Source organism: Thalia democratica, chromosome 9 (assembly GCF_965202585.1).
Source record: "Thalia democratica chromosome 9, ktThaDemo2.hap1.1, whole genome shotgun sequence".
Lineage (NCBI taxonomy): Eukaryota > Metazoa > Chordata > Thaliacea > Salpida > Salpidae > Thalia > Thalia democratica.
In genome coordinates, this window is record NC_139173.1 from 35,911,618 (window position 1) to 35,927,389 (window position 15,772).

A 15,772-nucleotide genomic window follows, 5' to 3' on the forward strand; every position below is an offset into this window, starting at 1 on the left:
AATCAGTTCTAAAAAAAAGTGAAAAACTTGCAATTAATCAAGCTTAAAATACCTAACTTAAATATCATCAGTATAAAAGTACACAACGTATAAGTAGACCAGAAAAAATTACAATTAGTAAACTACACTACAGTCATAAAATTTTTTTAGAAAATTCAAAGATTTAATTAAAGTGTTTGAAATAAAAGTTTACCTGAGTTTTTTTTAATGTCTTAAACAGGTTTAACTTAATTTAAATTTTTAAACTAGACTGTATGTTCGGCAACTCTTTTTAAATTTAAGTACAAAATAAAGAAATAACGAAGTTTATTAACAGTGGATTAAATATATAGCAATATAATATCATAATTGTAAAAAAATCTAAGACAATATTCATTCAAAAGCATCTTTATTAAAGCAAACAACAAATAAAATCGATTTCGGCTAACGCTTTCCAACTACTTTTGTTAGCAACTAATTTTAAGATTAAATTTTGAGTAAATAAATAGTTAGAGGTTACATCAGAAAGAATCAATTAGCACTAATAAGCATAGTTGAGCAAAAATTAATTAATTAGAAATTCACAATTCATAAATACTGATAATAACTTTTCCTATGTAACTTCTAACTACTTATTTACTCAAAATTAAATCTTAAAATTAGTTGCTAACAAAAGTAATTGAAAAGCGTTAGCCGAAATCGATTTTATTTGTTGTTTGCTTTAATAAAGATGTTTTTGAATGAATATTGTCTTAGATTTCTGTACAATATATGTAGTACTAAAAAGTTAAATATCATAATTCAGCTTGAATGGACAATTACGTTTCTTAAACATTTTAAACAAAATTTAAAAATTTATTAAGCCATTAATAAAGTAGAAAAATCTTAAATTTTTATTGAAAATTATAACAATTCTTTTTTTGCAATAAAGATGTTGTATTTAAAGAGTAAATTTGAAATATAAGACGAGCTGTAGAAATTAAAAAACGTTAGTGAGGAATTATTACAAGAAACAAAAAAAAAACAAATAGCTTCAGACAGTTTTAACAACGCAAATGATTATATTCAGGAACTACAGACTGATCAGAAAAAATTGTTATGCAAGTTATAAAGTAGCAAAAATAATTACTATAAAGAAGATACCGTTCAGAAGTATTTTCTCTCTTTTTTATGAATCTATGTTGGCAGTAGTAAAACATTTTTGTTTATTTATTTAATGACAACAGGAAGTCGTGTTTAGTAAATCTCTGAAGGTTATAAAGTAGCAAAAATCAAATTAGAACTTTAATCAATCTGTTAAGATGAAAGCACTGGTACAAAAATTATTGCTTAGCTGAGAGTTTTTATTAGAGATATTCTTACTGAATTTGATTTTTAAGAAGAGTTTCTAGGTTTAGTTTCAATGCAAAGCACAACAATAGGTAAAAGCATTTTAAAAGTAAAGATACAATGCACTTACATAAAGTTTTCGAAAGTATAATTTTCTGCTTCTTTTTTTGAATTTTTTTTATTAATAAAATTAAACTAGATCTAATAAAAAACTTTTTCTTAGTAATATAGCAATACTAAATAGATACTGTTAAGCTACTTTTAATTTGTTTAAAAAAATTATATAGTAAATTTTTTGTGCCAGATCAAAATTTCATTACTTTACACGTAAAAATTGTTTAAAATTCGAGTTTTTTTCAAAAACTCTCAAATTCAAGGTTTTTCAGAATTTTTAAGTATAAATTTTCAAATCCCATGCGTTTCCAGGATTCAAGCTTTTTAGCAACACTAATTGTTCACACCTATATGTATACAATTAATATAAATGGTAATTTTATCAGCTGCAAGACTTAAAGTTTAACATATATCATAATTCAAACCAACACTGTAAATTGAACGAAACATACATCATAAGTTTAATATGCCACTCATAAAGCAAAAAAGCCAGCCAAAAATGACCAAAAAATAGCCTAATATTTTAGTATACAAAAAATTATTCCAAGCAAAAACTGAAAAAATGACTAAATTGACTTGATATTTAAATCTATAGATAATTTTGATGTGTGGCAATGTTTAGTTGTTTATTTCCTTCAATTTGAACTATTTTGATAAAAAATATACAAACTTGATAAATTTACCATCCCTAAATTTAGTTTGTATTAAATAAGTAGTTCAAAAAACAGTACCTGTGTATATTAGTGCATAAAAGTTAACTTAGTTTGTCAAAAAACATTGTTTTAAAATAAAAATGTATACTTATCAAAAAAAATTTAATCTGTATCATGATTTGTTTTAAATGTGTCTTTACACACCTAGGTACTACATGTATAAACAATAATTTTAGGAGTTAACTAAACTTAATCTAATTTAATTATTAAATAAAACGTGGTTTTAAATGGGAACCGCTCATTTTCAACCCATGATCAAATCCCACCCGATCAAATCCGAGAACCGCTTAGAAACCAAGTTAAGGGTTAGGTGTAACAGTGATAGTAAAACATAATTTAATAAAAATAAAACAAAAATATTAGAAAAAAAAGGAATAAATAAAGAAAGTTAAAAATATTTTAGAGTGGGAATTGTAAGCGGGTGGGCATTGATCGGGTGGGCATTGATCGGGTGGGAAATGATCGTGGGTGGGAATTGTCAGTATGCTGATTAAAATATGAGCATCTTTGTACATTTGTGTGAATAAAAATTAATTCAAAGAGCTAAAAAACTTATAAAAAATAAAAATGTGTCAAAAACTAAATATATATAACAGAACACATTTCATTTTAAATTTATTTAAGTACTTTCAAATAGGCCTCGTCAGAAATTGTTTCCTATTGAATTTGAATGAATACAAATTGAAATAAAATTATACTGAAGTTTAAAGTTTTAAGATATAAAATGACGTAATAATCAAAAGTTAAAATTAAGTAAGTGCTAATGTTAAACAAATTTGGTATACTAATAAAACTCGGTAGAACTAAAACAATCTAAATAAAAAGCAAAAAAAAATTTTAAATTAAAACTATGCTTAAAAATAAAGTTAAACAAGAAACTAATTACGTTAAAATTACTAATATAAGGATTTAAAAAGTCTAGTTTGGTAAACAAACTTTTTCTGCTTGCATAAACTGGGCTTTAAAGATTGAATACATAAAGCTTCCAGAATATGCAATTGGAAAGAGTTCTCCGCTCTCACTAAGACTGAAAAATTGTCCTTTTTATAATTTTTAACACACTCAGGATTGTCCAACAAATGCTGCCCAATCGCCGAGAAGTATTTTTTAGTTGGTTTCTCAGAACGGCCATCAAACCACTTTTTCAAAACTTTCGGAACATGTTGATCGATTCTTACATGAAACCTTTGAGATGTTTTTCCCACGTAGTCACTACCACAGTGACAACTAAATTTATAGATGATGTTACTTTTTTCATGGGTGGGAGAAACATCTTTGTAAATTCCACTCAGAGGTCGATCAGTATACAAAACTGTTCTTAAATGAACAGAGCTGAAAACTTGGCTTATTTCCTCAGAAATTTTCTTAGAAAACCTCTCAGAAATATTTCCAAGGTAAGGAAGTTTTAAGTATACTGGACACTTCTGAGGGCCAATCATTTTTAAAGCTGTTGAACTTCTAGCTCTTGTTATAACTTTCGAAACTAAGTTACCTGGATAACCAAGCGAAAGGAAAGTGTTTTGAAGTGTTTTCAACTCGCCTTCAAGAAAGCAAGGAGAACAAAGTCTGGTGAAACGCTTCACCATACCCGATAAAACTCCTAACTTCTGCTTGACTGGACCAAAAGATGCCCACGGAACATATAATGCTTCTGAATTTAATTTACGATGAATTTTTGTTAAAAGTTCCCCCTCAACTGATCGTTGGACACAAACATCTAAAAAGTTTAACGAGTTGTTGTGTTCTTCTTCTTTTGTAAAACTGAGATTTTTGTGAAGATTATTAAGACCATTAAGAAAACTGGAGCTCTCTTGTCTATTTTCAAACATAACAAAAGTGTCATCTACGTATCGAAGATACATGAGAGGACTTTTACAGTTCAAAAAGACTTACTTTCTAGGTAACCAACAAAAATATTAGCCAAGATAGGACCTAAAGGTGAACCCATTGCAACCCCATCTATTTGTTTATACATTTTACCATCAAAACTAAACTTTAAAAGTCCTCTCATGTATCTGTAGCTTTTTATTTAGATTGTTTTAGTTCTACCGAGTTTTATTAGTATACCAAATTTGTTTAACATTAGCACTTACTTAATTTTAACTTTTGATTATTACGTCATTTTATATCTTAAAACTTTAAACTTCAGTATAATTTTATTTCAATTTGTATTCATTCAAATTCAATAGGAAACAATTTCTGACGAGGCCTATTTGAAAGTACTTAAATAAATTTAAAATGAAATGTGTTCTGTTATATATTTTTAGTAAGTTATGCACCGGAAAAAAGCTCTTCAAAAACTAAATAAAATAAACCTTTTCTTACTAATATGTTGTTTTAAATGTTTTTGTGCAAACTCAAATATAACTTTTAGTAATAAAACATCTATAAAAGAAACTTAAGTATAAAAAACATGTGAAAAAAATCTAAACTTGCTGTTGTAAGAAGGAAGTTATGATGAAACTAAGAAAAAAACCTAGTAGAATGCTAATCTGTCTTTTTTACATTTTTAAGCTGATACTGTAAAGATTTTTTAATTGATTTTAAATGTTAAATAGGGACTTTAAAGGAAATTAATAAAATTAAACACAAAAAACAAATTAAATTTAATTAAATTTGTTTCCGCTCAGCGGGCCACATTTACAGGCACATTTACAAAATTTTCCTCCGCGGGCCACATTCCATTCAAAAAAAAAAACGAGCTCGCGGGCGGCAGATTTACCCTTCGCGCCGGCCCCTGATTTAGATTAACACTTTTTTTTAATGTTTTAGTCACTATGAATTTTCGAAACAAAAAGTTGAAAATTTTATAGTATTGTTTTTATTTAGTTTATATATAAGAATGACTTTAACACTTTTCTCAATAATTGGTTTATTTAGGCTAAATCTTATTACTTTTTGTTTTATATAGTACTAGTTATCAAAGAAAACTTAGGAACACAAAAAAAATAAGTGTAATTTTTTAAAATTTGGTCTAACTGTTTTCGAAATTTTATTCGTGCCTACAAAAATTAAACTTTAGGTTAATTTAAATAAGCTTAAAATTTTGAAATAATTTTAATGTACACAAAAAGCATTAACAGTAGTTTTGTAGACAATTTATTAGTTTTCAATAGCTATCACAGTAATGAAGCTAGTTAAAAAGCACAACTAGTTAAAACTTTTATCAAAAGCTTACTACGAGTTTTTAAGATCCTTAGAATCATTACTAACTAAAACTCAGCTTGCTCTTTGGAGTTTATTAAATTATCTAAAATTCGCTCTACATTCTTATAAAAAAAATTTATAACATAAAGTACGTCTTGTTAGATTGTGACGTAAGCAGAAAAATAATTGAAGTAAAACAAAATGTTTATTAATACTATTAGAGAGATTTCAAATGTTGTATACTTTGTTTAAAGTTTTTTAATGCTGGTTGCCGCCCAAACAATTATCATTTTTGATAATTTAATATAACTTGTGTGCTTTAACTCTTTAGTATAAAGAACTATCAAAACTTATAAAAAAACCAAATAAAATATTCCTTTTATTTTTATTACTTTACCACATAGTTACAAAAACAGTTTTTGTATAAAAGTATTAAACTTAATGTTAATAAAAGTTTATGAGTAATTTTTTTTTGTTAAAAACATTAAACAAATACAAAATACATTTTATTCACAATCTTTTTAACTAAAACAGATCGAGAAATAGTTATTTGTTGATGTTAGAGAAGACGTAAGTTTTACGATGAGCAGTCGAGCAGTTAACAATTATAATAATACTCTGAATAAAAGTAATTTCATGGTAATAAAGTAATCAAATTATCTTTTTTATTTGTGATATTTATTAAAGTGAATTTTCGAAACTGTGCTATATAACATTATAGCAGAAAAGCACACAATGAGTTTTTCATTAATTATAATATAGCAGCTAAAAAAAATCTTTTCCTATCAAAATTCAGCGTGCAACAAATGCGAGAACAAACTTCTGTAGCATGCGCGTGGCCTTTCAGATTACTAGATGTCAGTTGCAACCATATCAACATTTTTACATAAATCTTGTTTCTTTTATATGATAAACATTTTTAGTACATTTGTAAGTATTAGACAAGTTTTAATGATTAGTTATGATTGCTATAAATACATTTTCACATAGATTTACTACATGTAAAATAACAGGTTCACTTAATAGGTTGTAAAATAGTAGGTTTAAATACTATTTGTAAAAGTTTTCATTTTAAACATTTCTAATTAAAGATTATTAGCCTGTTTTTGTAAACTTAAATACTCCAAATACTGCAACGGTATAAAGCCTTACCTAATATTCTAAAATTTGATTATTTTAGTGTCATTTAGATCTAATGGTAATTTGTTATATAAAAGAACAACATGAAAACAGTATATTAGTACTAAAACTTAATTTATAAAACATTAATGATTCAAAATCTGAATTTAAACTTTTTTATTGACTTTTAGAAATTATTTGTTAATTTATTATAAAGGTAGCACTTAAAAAGAAACTCTTGTTATAATCAATTATAGATATATGTTTCTTCTTATTTAAAACTCTACAATGATTAATTAAATCTTATGTTTACAACAAGTTTTATATTTTTAAGTTAATGTTTTATCTAAATACATAAAAAGCAAGTAGAAAACTAGTGTATGTTAAAGTTATACAACACATGTTTTACAATATGAATGAGCATTTCTTTTGTTTATCTAGAATCTAGTTTTATTAAATTTTAATTGTCACCTAAAACGAAAACTGTATTTTCTTTAGCAAAGAACGTTCAGTTTTGTACCACAAAAGTTTAAGTAGGAATAAAAAAGTGTTGCGTTATTCAAGTTTTATTGAGATGACCACAGTTTCGTTATTTAAACTATTTGATTATTTCCTAGTTTATTTTATATTATATTTTTGTATAAAGTTGTAAACAACATTTATTGTTTAATATACTGGGAAATAATCTACCATATTGGCAAAATCAATAACCAACAAAGTATTTGCAGTACTGTAAAAAGTCGCTGTTGTCAAAGCCGAAAGAAAGGATAACTTAAATAAACGATACAAACTCTTCTATTTGTGCCCCAGATTCAAAAAACTACACTTCAAACTTAGGTCTTAAGTTTCTTCATAATATTTGTTTTATACATGCTTTTAAAAAGTTTTTAGTTAGGTACTATTTTCTGAAAAATAAAATTTTTTATACAAAGCATTCAAGCAAAATTTAAAGTTTTCACAGTTATTACAAGCATATAGTTCAGGGTTTCCCAAAGTGGGTGATTCCCCTGGGGGCGATTTTAGTAATCGGTGGGCGAATTTTAGTAAAGGGGCGAAAGGGGGGGGGGGGGGGCGATAACTAGTAAGGGGGCGTATGGGGGGCGATTTTATAATTTTTGGCAGTCATAACCTTTTTATTTTCTACCTTGTTATTTACTAAATTTAGCTTGTCATTAAATATTTGACCCTGAGACAAAACTTTAACAAAAAAAGTCCATTTTGTTTACATAAAGTATAGATTTTATTATAAACATGTAGATAAGAATGTAGAGTTTTTCAGAAAACGTCGAGATGAGAAAATAAAACAGTTTAAAATCACAAGCATGTTTAAGAAATCTACACAAATTACGGAAGATAGACAATTAGCTTCTTATATCTTTCTTGCATAGTTGTTAAACAAGAACTGCCTCACACCATAGGGGAAAATACGTTTATTCCTGTCTTAAGAACAGTTCTGGAAAACGTCATTTATTATAAAAACACCAGTAATGTTTTACGTTCTATTCCTAAAAGCAACAACACTGTAAAAAGACGTATAGATGAAATTTCAGAACATGTTGAATAAAAATTAGTTCGAATGATGTGCAATAATTTTTTTCGATGCAGGTTGACGAGTCCACTTTTCCAAAAATAAATGTCTTTTTCTTGTTTGCGTGCGTTTAATAGTTGATGAAACAACATACGAAGAACTAGCGTTATCCTAGCTAGTGTAAACGCATAGCACAGGAAGGTTTGTGTATGAAAAATTAAAAAATGTTTTTAAGTAAATGAAATAATTTCAAAACATCTTATTGGAATTGAAACAGATGGTGCTCCGTCTATAATAGGAAAGTATCGTGAATTAATCACATATTACAGAGAGTTAAACCCTGATGTAATTACTATCCATTGCGATATACATTGTCAACATTTAGTTGAAAAAAATTTGAGCGTCTGTTTGAATGACTTATTAAACTGTATGATAAAAGCTGCCAACAATATAAAAAGGCATGTTTTACTATGTCGTCTGTTTAGCAGTTGTGCAATGAAAATGATGAGGTTTTCAATAAGTTGATAATGTATACAGAAGTGAAATGGTTATCTAAAGGAAACTGTTTAGAAAGTTTTTGGCTGTTTTTTTTATTTTTTTATGCAAAGGATAAGGTATTGGTAGACAATCTTGATAAAAGAAAATTAGATATTGCTTACATGTCAGACTTATTTAGTAAGATCAAAAATCTGAACAAAACCTTTTAAGTTAAAAACTTGAATCTTGTAAAAGTCAATAGTAAGATAACCAGTTTCGGAAACCAACTTGAACTGTATAGAAAACATTTCAAAAAGAATCAGTTTTCATAGTTTGCAAGTTTGGAAATCTTAAAACTTCAAACAAGTGAAGGTGAAGTAGAAGTGTTTTCATCTCATCTGGAACAGCTTAAATGTGATATTGATAAACAGTTTACTGACGTTTTTCAATTAAATGTCCCAAAGTTGACTATGGCATCCTTCGAAGCATATCTTTTTAAAGTAAACGTTGACTTACAAAAAACTTTCTCAGTCTTACAAACTGACCTTGAACTTAAAGTATTTTTTTTCAAAAAACGATATGAAAGTTTTTGGATTCAACAAAAACTAAGGCAAAAATATCCAATCTTTTGAAAGGAAGTTAGATTGTGTTTGTAGATTTTTCTTCAAGCTATGTTGTTGAGAAAGCTTTTAGTTCAGTTGTCAACATCTTGAGCAAAATATACAATCTAGATATGAAGATATATAGATATAACAATCATGATGCTCATCCTTAACATTATTTTCTGTAAGGTCTTCAACTTTAGTTGATTTTTCAAAAGATTTCTTAGCTAAGCTGGTTTGTGTTGTATTTAAATAGTCTTATTATAATAACAGTTTTATTAAGTTATTTATTCTACAACAGGTTTGCTTAATGCCTAATGAATACTAATTACGTTAGACCTCCTCTTGAGTTCGCACTTTTTGATTTTGTTCAAAGTCCAAATTCAAGCGGAAGTGTACTGTATTTATTGAATGGTTTATGCTTTAAAACTACTAATTACTTTATTTTGACTTGGTTAATTTTGTAGTTTATATTTGTTGTTTTACATTACACTAAAATCTTTTACAGCATAGTAAATAAAATATTTGTTTAAAAGATATTTGTTTGACATATTTTTGTTATTATTTGTTTAATCTGTATAAGTAAAAAAACCTTGTAAACTATTGACGTTTTTATTACAAAAAAAAAAACAATTTTTGACTTTAAAAGAGTATAGATTCGAGGTCTCTATTTGAAATGATTTTAACTACTTCACTAAAAAGATTCTTAAAAGTCAGTTTTATTTTCCAACTTGATTTATTATTGTTAAAAAATCTGTATAATAGGGAACTTTATATTTTGACAATTAAAATATGTTGTTTATTTTAATACTTTAACCTTAGCTTCTAATTTTTTACTATTTTCCACTGTTAAATTATTATAAGACGATAAGTAGAAAACATATTCATTTTTGAACAGAATTATATAAGTTATCAAAAAGACTGCTACAGTTAAAAAGCTTTAATTTAAAAAAGTATTTTTAATTGATTACTTTCTGTTCACAAAATTAACACATATTCAATTATTTTTAGAAAGTTGTTATTTTAAAGATCTATAACTACTTTGGAAGACAAATTAGAGTTGTTTAATTTTTTATAATTTTAAAATAAAAGTGTATATTATGGTTATGACGTAAATATAAGTAACATAAAGAAAAAGTAAATTGACTTTGTATATAAACAAAAAGCTTTTGGAAGTGTTGTTATTTTTCTTTGTTTTCAAATATTTTTACGGCAAATTGCCGCACTTTGATAAAATTCTTGCTAATATACAAATGATGTATCTGACCAAAGTAATTATAAAAACAGTGAACTATATTAAAACATTAAAATAAATCAGTTTTCGCCTATTTTTTGTAATTAGTACCATAATTAAGTTTATTAAAGTGTTTTCTAAGATTGGCATTTCAAGTTAGTGTACTAACATTAAAATAAAAATTTCTAATAGACTTATAAAGTAATCATTTTTAATTGCTTAATGTTTTTGTAAACTACCTGTTTTTATAAGCTACACACTTTTTTTTCTATATGAGCACCAAAATAAATACAGTTATATGAGAATAGCAATATACTTTTCCATTTTTAATAAAATACATTTATTTAGCTATCAAGCAGTTTATAATAGCTTCAGTAGTAAAATAGCTTTCAGTTGTATTATTTAAATTAAATATTTATATTTATGTCTCTATCTAAAACTATTAAACTCAACAATATTTTTAAGCTTCAGGTGAACGTTTTATAAATAAAATTAATACTTAAATGTTTTGTTATAATTCCATCTTTATTTAATATTAATTTTATACATTTAGTTTTTTTTTTGCATAAAAATCAGTTACTCCTTATCAAGTTTAAAGAATCAAAAAATTTTTATAGCTGCTCTTTTTTTCGTTGTGAAACAGTATTAAAAATACATTAACATACTTTAAGAACAATAACAAAATTTTTTCATTAAAATTTATTATATTGATTTAATTGATATTTTTGTAGCACTGTGCACTATTATGTACTAGATGTTAAATAAAGTTTAGTTGTTATCCAAAATATGTAAATTTTGACTTGTCATTTTACTACCTACGTCACAAATAACTCATATTATGTTATTTATAACAGCTAAGAGTTTCCAAATTACTTTACTATTTTTTTAGTTTACAAAAATTAGAAGTAACTAAAATACTAAGTAAATTTAATGGATAGTTGTTGCCAAATTTAAATATTTACTTTCAAACTAATTAAGCTAAAGTAGTTTAAGAAACGATAAAAAAAAAATAAAAGTTATCATAGAATAAAAGTTTATTGAGATACAGTAAAGTTGCATTTTGTGAAGCTTTTAACCACAGTATTTTAAAACAGAAAAATAACTTTCATGTCAAGAGGTAAGCTAAAAACAATAAGCTAATTAGTATCGTTTTATTATTTTAAATTTTTGTAAGAAAAGTATTTTGTTATGACGTATGCAGCAAAAAGCAGCACATAATAGTTGTTTAAGATAAACTACATTTATAATAATATGGTTGCTAATTTTGAAAAACTATTTTATCGGCTTAAAGTCGCATCAAATTATTGTTTTTCAGTAATAATTTTTTTTTTATTGATCAAAATATAATAATAACAATTATAGTTTTTATTATACGCGAACGTAATTAATCTATTAAAACAAAAAATAAAATTCAGTTTGGTTTACAAATAAGAAATAATAATTTACACTTAATACCAAATTATTAATTAAGGTAAACTGTGAACATAGTCGCAGTCTTTACTTTTAAACTCAGTCTTTTTATTTGAAATAATTTATAGAATCCTTTTAAAAACATTTTTTTTCTTTCTGTATCTAAAATTTCAAACGCAGTCTAAATTCTAAACTACAAACTAAAAAAAATTTTTAGTTTTCTTGAGAACTTAAAAGTAAAACTTACAATTTATACTTACCTAAATTTTAAACCAATCATTTTTAATTTATAAATTAAAAGTAAAAACTCTAACCAAGTAGTGACGTAAATAGAGAAAACAACTTGTAAAACCAAAATTTATTATATATAGTAACAGAAAGTTTTACATTTGGAATGGTTTTATATGTTTCCAAATATATGTTTATGAGCTTATTGCCGCACTTTTACATTATTCTTTTTAATATCATACAGTTTATGCATCTTAATAACATTAATATTCAAATATATTAAAACATAAAATAAACCTAGTTTTACCTTATTTTTATGTGATTTTTTAAAATAGCTCGAGTTTAATTATTTTTAGGATGATTGTATTAAGTAAATGTAATCACGTTGTAATAACAACTTTTAAACATTAATTAAAAAGCATGTTGTTCTTTATTGCTCAATAATTTAAACGAAATATTGTTTTTATCGTCTATGATACTTTGATTTTTATAACGTCAGAACTAATCACAAAAGCATACAATTAACAGTTTACTATTTTAGTTTTGCATGAAAAACACACCTATGAAACAATGTATAAAAACTTAGACACTAAAATAAATTTATTCTTTTAACTTAATTTAGAAATTTTCAAATACAATATAATTTAAAGTTCAAGTGAATGTTGTTAGAAGCATACCAACTTTAATTTATCGTTTTGAATTGAATTATTATTTATATTGGACCTAGTTTATCTCATTAAACAGCAATTACTAGTAATCAAATTTAAAGAATCATGAACTTTTACACCTGTTCATATTGTTTTAAGCAAAACTATAAAAAACGTTTAACATATGTCAAGAATAACAACAAAAATGTAATTATAAAACGCATTGATAATATTGATTTTAATGAAAGAGTTTTGCGGCAAAGTACCGTATAAAATTGATAAGCTTCAGATTTAGAAATATATATAAGATGTTATGTTCTTATTTATTAGAAATAAACTTTAATACGTGACTTTTGTTACATACGTCACAAACTAATCAGGTTGTGTTATACTTAATAGCTTAGAGTTTCAGAACTTTTTTTACCACTTAACTATGTTTCAGAACTTTTTTGTTTGTTCAGGCGTATATAAGTATAAATTTATAAATACTTTATAAACATTAGAAGTAATGAAACAGTTTGGACGAACACAGTGTTTGTTTTCTAATACAGTTCCTTTCTTTCTTGATGTAATAGAGATGTTTATGAAATGTCTCTATTAGAAATGTCAGCAAAATGTTTTGAAGAATTGCTAATATAATAAAAATTCAATTTCTTATTTTTTCAAAGCTCAGAACTGTACAAAGCATTAAAAAAAGAACTATATATATCTTTTAAAATTTAGAAGCTTTTCAGACAGTCAAGAAGTTTTTATTTCTTGATTGTTGTATTTGTTTAAGAATTATAGTTTAATAATTTTTAAGCTAAATTGATAAGTAGGTTGTAAAGACACTTATCACACCTAAATGTTACAACAAAAATGATAAAATTTAACAAACTAACGAAATTAAAAAAATTAAATTTATAATAGTTAACGACTATACTGAGATTTAGTTTTTTGTATACTCAGTAAGTTTTATTAGTTTCGGGCTTAGAACTATATGCGTCGACGAAAATATACAAATAACCTTTTTTTTGTTAATTACTATATTTTTTTTCAAACTTGCGGTGCTAAGCTGTAAAAATGTATCAAGTGTCCCGTATATTTAGTATATTAGACCACCATGTTTTTATACATAAACAGTTTGGTCTTGTTTCTGGTTTGTTTGCTGAATACGTCATTACATAAAATTTATTGTTCAAAAAAAACTTTAAAGCTAAAAAAATATCTTTGAGTTCATTTCATATTGAAACACAGTTTTAAGTGTTTAAATATGAAGAAAAATAATGAATTAAGTAGTTTTTTTTTATTTTTTTTAGTTTTTTAGTTTTTTGCATATATCAATATTTATAGAGCACAATTAAATAACACATATGCTAGTTACGAATGCTAATTACGTAAAACAAAAAATTACAAATATAAAAATATATTTGTAAGACTTTTATCACCGCCAAATTAAAATTATTGTGTTTAAAAATGTTTTAACGGTACAAAACTGCTCAAAAACTTAGAAGCTTTAGTGAAAAAGTTTTTGTCTTGATGAATACAGCTTTAACTTACTATAGAAAAATTCAAAATAAAATAAAAAGTTAACAAAAATAATGACGTTTTAAAAATATATAGAACAATAATATAACTTTAGCACAGGCACTTATATTTTCATATCATAAATCACTACTAAAAGAAATAAATTTAAGTGTATGTTTACAAAAGATCCTAGTGAAAAATTTTTCTGGAACATATAATAATTATTTGTTATACAGTATCCTTCTTTTATTACACTGATTATATGGTATATTTCTTCTTTCCATTTCATGTAAGTAGTTTATACTATGATTTGTTATTTTATTGTGTATTTTAATTTACTTTGTTTAATTTATACTTGATAATTTCAAGTATTTCATAATTTTATAACAGTCGGATTTAATATTAAGTATTTTACCTGTTAATAACGATTAACCTCTATAAATCTATAGCAATTATTTTTATTTTAATGAAAACATGTATACTTCTACTTTAGCTTCTATTTTTTTCTTACCGTATTTATCTTTATACAGAGCTCAGTCGAAGTGTATTAATTCGTGAACTGACAGAAACATATGTAAGTGTAATAATAGAAGGATACTGTATAATTTGTTATTATATCATAAGTTAATAAATATTAAGATAAAATCAAAAATTATATTTGTTTATAAACTTTTACTTCTTATGTATATCCTGAATCGTCCAGATCTATTTTATTTCAACTTACTGAGTTAACACTTAACTAAAATGAAACAAACATTATCATAATTAATTTTAGAATCTCAGTCATTTGACCTTTAAATATTTGTTCTTGTGATGCAAAATAAATTTGCGTATGTCACTATAGAAAAGTATTTTGTTATGACGTTTCCAACAAAAAGCATCACGTAATAGTTGTTTAAGATAAACTACATTTATAATTATATGGTTGCTAACTTTGAAAAATTATTTTATCGGCTTAAAGTCGCATCAAATTATTGTTTTTCATTATTAAATTTTTTTTTATTGATCAAAATTTAATTATAACAGTTGTAGTTTTTATTATACGCGAACGTAATTAATCAATTAAAACAAAAACTAAAATTCAGTTTGGTTTCAAATAAGAAATAATAATTTACACTTATTACCAAATTATTAATTAAGGTAAACTGTGAACATAGTCGCAGTCTTTACTTTCAAACTCAATCTTTTTCTTTGAAATAATTTATAGATTCCTTTTAAAAACATTTTTTTCTTTCTGTTTCTAAAACTTCAAACGCAGTCTAAATTCTGAACTACAAACTAAAAAAAATTTTAGTTTTCTGGAGAACTTGAATGTAAAACTTACAATTTATACTTACCTAAATTTTACACCAATCATTTTTAATTTATAACTTAAAAGTAAAATCTCTAATCAAGTAGTGACGTAAGTAGAGAAAACAACTTGTAAAAGCAAAATTTATTATACATAGTAACAGAAAGTTTTACATTTGGAATGGTTGTATATGTTTCCAAATATATTTATAACAGCTTATTGCCGCACTTTTACATTATTTTTTTTAATATCATACAGTTTTGCATCTTAATAACATTAATATTCAAATACATTAAAACATAAAATAAACCTAGTGTTACCTTATTTTTTATGTAATTTTTTAAAACAGCTTGAGTTTAATTACTTTTCGAATGATTGTATTAGGTAAATGTAATCCCGTTGTAATAACAACTTTTAAACATTAAACTAAAAGCATATTGTTCTTTAT

General features: G+C 25.0%; 1 protein-coding gene across 1 annotated transcript in view; it reads right to left on the reverse strand.

Annotated features, from left to right (window-relative positions):
• LOC145845232 (uncharacterized) overlaps positions 1-3,997 on the reverse strand; it is a 38,999-nt gene extending 35,002 nt beyond the window's left edge. Inside the window, exon 1 of the mRNA XM_082952654.1 lies at positions 3,628-3,997. Coding sequence (XP_082808780.1) covers positions 3,628-3,997 — 370 coding nt within the window. The remainder of the gene's footprint in view (positions 1-3,627) is intronic.
• Between the last annotated feature and the right edge of the window lie 11,775 nt (positions 3,998-15,772).